This window comes from Eimeria maxima, genomic scaffold (assembly GCF_000499605.1).
Source record: "Eimeria maxima Weybridge genomic scaffold, Emw_scaff2536, whole genome shotgun sequence".
Classification (NCBI taxonomy): Eukaryota; Apicomplexa; class Conoidasida; order Eucoccidiorida; family Eimeriidae; genus Eimeria; species Eimeria maxima.
The window spans coordinates 1-4,762 of NW_013565386.1; the positions used below are offsets into that span (position 1 = coordinate 1).

Sequence of the window (4,762 nt, forward strand, 5' to 3'; positions counted from 1 at the left end):
GAATTATTCGGGCAAAGACCCCTTGCCAACGCAGTGTATTGACGTTCGTGTTGGGTTTTGCATCTGTTATTGGCCAACTGAGCTACAAAAAGGTGCACCATCCGTCTGATGTAACGGCTCGGGGTACGAAAAAACGCCCTGACAATAATAGCATGGGCTTTCCTGGAAGCTAAATTGAAAAACGCAGCTGCCTTCTACAGTTGATTGAGCACTGAGCTCATGGGGTGAAATGGGTTTCTCTATAGTGACAGTTGCAAGTAGTCATTTCTGTACCTGAGATCATGCCTGGAGGGGGTGCAACATGGTACTGAGGCAGCTTCGCCTACGGAAGCCAGCCCGCTAGACGGGGTTCATTAATTGGTTGTTTTGGTACGCTCATCTGTAACGATTTGTTTGGTACCATGCCAAATCAACAAGCACGCATACATAATCAACCAAACATTAACTGTACTGTGTTTCTCAGGCTGGCGGAAGTGTTCGGGTTCCAGCTTGCTTAAGGGCGTGAGGTGTTCGAGGACGCAGATGCTTAATATCGCGCATGGATGGAAGTGGGTACAAGAGCAGGGGAAATTGCTGTCAATATCTGCAGAGCATCCAAAAGATCTATGGAGCCTCTTCCACTTTCTTGGGACCAGGTATTTCTCATATGCAGCCACTGTGAGACACCAACAGTTTTAGCAGAAACTGCTTCTTTCCCGCTGGCGCAATTATTATATTTTGCTGGAGTTTGGAACGTCAGTACTAATTATTCTGCCGTTGTTCCCACGTCTCTTGTATGCATGCAAATCATCTTTCACTTGCTCGTCTAGGTACCCTGTGTTGTGAAACAGCCGGCCGTATTACTTCCGGAATATGTCGTACGTATTACTGGCCACTCTCCTGGCAGGTATCTCGGGTACCTTTTCCTACTGTTAATAGTTCATCATTCTTATTGGTACAGAATAATAATGCAGGGCGTAGGTCGTCTGCTGCTCAGAGAACTCCAAAGGCGAGCCTGCTGAAGGTTCATAGAGCCCCTTCCAGCCACCAGTCAGATTATGCTCATATTCAAATGCAGATTCCGTGGCCCCCTCCGCTTTTTCACCTCGCCCAGCCAGGTTTATTCCATTTTTCCTGAGACAGGTCCCGTCGTCAAACCTGTGCATTGGAGGAGAACTTGGGAACCTGAGGATTACTTGCGCCTTTCTCCGTTACCCAGTTCCACCAGCTCAACCAAATCTTGGTGGGCTTTGCCTGAATTAATGCAAACTGCTTGACGTAGGTTGTGAACCTCGTATTATCCTAGGAATCTCGGAAAAAGAGACAGAGGTACCTGATGGAACCTTGCTGGCCATACCGGCTCTGCAATGTATACCCCGTGCCTAATCCAGCTTCTGCGTAACACTGGTTGCCTAAAACCTCGCACGGTGGAATTTTTTCTGTGACCTCTATAGTGAAGCCCATACTAACTTAGTATTTTTTCACTCATTTATGATTGCCTCTTTCATGCGCCTGAGCCACTCCATGAACGGCTTAGTAGCGAACATGGATTCGCTACCTACATTAAATATAAAACGTGTGGAAATGACAGTGCACAAACCGGCAGTTAGAAGCAATCTCCTGGATTGCAAACCGGCAAGCAACACCGGAATCATGTGCCTCGGTGGCTTATCTATTTAGTTTGTTCGAACAGTATCACATGTATTTACATCCGTGACCACGTAATGCCTTTTCTGTCAACAGATGTTTTCCCACTTCAGTCTCCGCTGCAATGCGGCGCTTTTTCCTCAAGTGCAAGATTCGACCGTTAATGGTGAAAATGGGCTGCCGGACATCAGCCCCTTTTCAACTGCGATAGTGACATCCTGCGTTCATGCGGTGCCTGGGAAGCTCTGTCGGCCTCAGTAGTGGCCCCAATCTGCACTCGGGATAAACATAGGCTGCTGTTGGAGCGGCAGCATCGGCTGTGACATTGGCGCAACGAGGCGTCAGCAGGCGCCATCGCGTCTAAATATGTCAAACGCACTGGCGCGGAACGCAGCTAGGGTTTGGGGGGCGCAGAATATCTCCGTCTTGAGCTCGACTATATCCTTTGCCGAAGGACGGCGTCCTTCCTTGTATTCACGCAGCGCATCGATCAGCCGGTTAACGAAACGTAATGTAGTGCTTTCCCCAAAGGAACAGCAAACAGTAGGAAGTGTCAACATATTATCTATAGCTTGGTCCCACCAAAGCTCCTTCATCACGGGCGGACCAACGACTTTGCAAATGCTCCATAGTGCATCCGCTATGAGAAACCGACGCGTAAGAGGTAAGCGCAGCTTCCCCGGCGAGGCGGTTTTCTCTGAAAAGTAACCCATAAAGGTTGCGTTTGCAACCAGTTTTTCGGCCAAATATATTAATGCCTGAATATCGTTGTGCTGCAGTTCTGGTTTACGCAGTATTTGGTGAGTTTCCTTAAGCGTTTCGGGGACTGCACATCGATTGGAAAACGCCCTGGCCATTGCCAAGCTCAAAGGGATCAGTCTGTCCGAAGGCTCTGCCTTTGGCAAACGATAGAATGGATGAGCTTCGAAGGGAGTGGGGCCCTGAGGAGGGTTGAAAAATGAAGAACAAAGAGCAACACAACTCACACAGAAACGGACAGTTAGGGCACAAACGCGGTTCCGCAAGAAGGCTCTCAAAGATGAAAAAGCACACACTGCGTCTGATAGTAAAACCGCGTTGACTACAAGCTGCAATTAGATGAGGGATATGATACAAAATGGTACGAAAATCAACTACCGGCTGCTGTCAAATGAAGACTGAAGCAGCCTGGAGGTCAGAAGTGTCACAGCAAATACATTTCCACATGGAAAACACCTGAAGTGCACTTGAACGCCATGCATTTCTAGACCGTGCCTTCAAGTGCCGATGATCATAATCTCATAAGACTCACTAAACTATGCAGGATCCCCAGCCACTGGTCCTGCCTCTTTGGAGGCAACGACCCACTTGGGGAAGCCTGAGGAGCGATAGCCGAGTCGGGAAAGGCAGAAGAACCAACAAATTGTGGTGCCTGAAGACAAACAATGCACATAATTAAACAACCGGGAATGGAAGTTTTATAAAGGAGCCCACGAAAAAGAAAGTCACGATAGCCAACCGAAATCACTGTCCAACGAAAATTATAATCGTGGATTTCGTCACTACGGCAATAAGCTGGCAATCGGGGAACGATATAAAAGAATCTTTTGTCAGCCTGAAAAGCCTCTCAAAGAAAAACAGGGATCCGTGAAGAAGCGGAAACACGAAATATATCGGGCGTAAGCGCCCACCTGCAAAGGAATGCCCTTGGATGCAGGAATATGCTTAGCCGCCACAGAACCCGCGTGCAGTCCGACCTTCCCGGAGCTGATGGTTGTCCCTCTAGACACTGTAGGGGGTTCCAAGTACATCTGTACACCCGGCGCCTCCCGAAAAGGCAGATAAGTACCATCTTCCGCAGTGTCATTAGTAAACGAACTCGGGCTCTCATGCCCTAGCTGGCCTTGGCTGGCCGGCATCTTACTTCCCAATTCATGTGCTGCTCTGGAATCACCTACGCCACTTGCCGGTGGGGAAGACAGGGGCGAATCTAGAATGTAGTCGAAAAGCCAAGGATCAACCCCCTCAACCTGTGTAAACGCATCCTCTGGAGTAACCAGGGTTGCTTTAGGGTTAATATTAGATGTTGTGGCGACGGGTGGTCTGCTAGCATCATTAGGTCCCTGGCTACGGATATGCACGGCTCCATAAGGTTGATGTTCGAAGGAAGACTGGTATTCTTGCAGCGAGTCTGAAGCTCTGTCTGGATCTGTAGAAACGCCAGAGGGCTTCCCGTATCCCTCCAGATGCTGAGTCTCCAGAGTAAGCGAATGAGTATCATCCTTTGCTTGGCCATGAGCTACCGAGATATGCTGTTGGGGCCCTAGATTCCTACTGTGGTGTATCGTGTCAACCGCGTCGTCCGCCAGTGCAGGAGTGAATTGCTGTGTGCCACTGAAATGCTCTGAGGCGCCTCCTGGCAATGACCCTGATGATGGATCTAGAATGTAGTCAAGAAACCATTGTTCCACGTCATCTCCCGTGAAAAAATCCTCTGTTACAGTGAGACTTGCTCGAGACACATCTTCGGGCGATGCTCTCTGACGGCTGCTCAAACCTTCAGATAATTGATATACCCCACGGGAGCCACCAAGCTGGTTGGGTGAGGGTGCTTTCCAAGGCGAGCTCGCTGCCGTGTCAGAATCACCCTGCAAACCTCCACTCAAACTCTTCGTCCCCCTCCCAAATATAGGCCTCTTTGCGTGCTCCGCCTCCTCACCTCGATCATTCGGGCTAGGTTTTCTTTTCCGACTGGCGCTTCCTGTCACGGGTTCTGAGCTGTGGAGGAGTTCCTGGGAACTCGGATATGCACTACCCTTTTCTTTGCTGCCCTTTCCTATTATCTCAAGTAGATCGTTGCATACTTCGTCTTCATCACTGCTAGCCAGACGTCGAATGGCTGGTGCCTTCGATTTCAGGAGACCTCTAGAGCGGTGACAAAAGTAGGCGAGCCCGATGAAGCCCAAAAGAACTGTAAAGGCAGTCCTAATTATGATACCCTTGCTAGTTCTACTCCGACGAGCAGAAGGCGAAGTGACACCTTCATTTTTACCAGTTTGTGCAGGGAGCGTATCGGACAACCGAGCAACGGTATGACGCTGAGCGACTGGGAAGGGAAGCTCCGGAGTCCATCGCGGTATTTGCATTTCACTCTTAA

The 4,762-nt window shown here is 49.4% G+C and overlaps 1 protein-coding gene across 1 annotated transcript; it reads right to left on the reverse strand.

The window, feature by feature from the left end:
• Positions 1-1,967: 1,967 nt before the first annotated feature.
• On the reverse strand, positions 1,968-4,751 carry EMWEY_00058830 (hypothetical protein, conserved; the record flags this gene model as incomplete). Its single annotated transcript, XM_013480931.1, has 3 exons — positions 1,968-2,567; positions 2,918-3,037; positions 3,297-4,751. 3 exons carry the CDS (start codon positions 4,749-4,751, stop codon positions 1,968-1,970), a joined length of 2,175 nt encoding a protein of 724 aa, XP_013336385.1.
• Between the last annotated feature and the right edge of the window lie 11 nt (positions 4,752-4,762).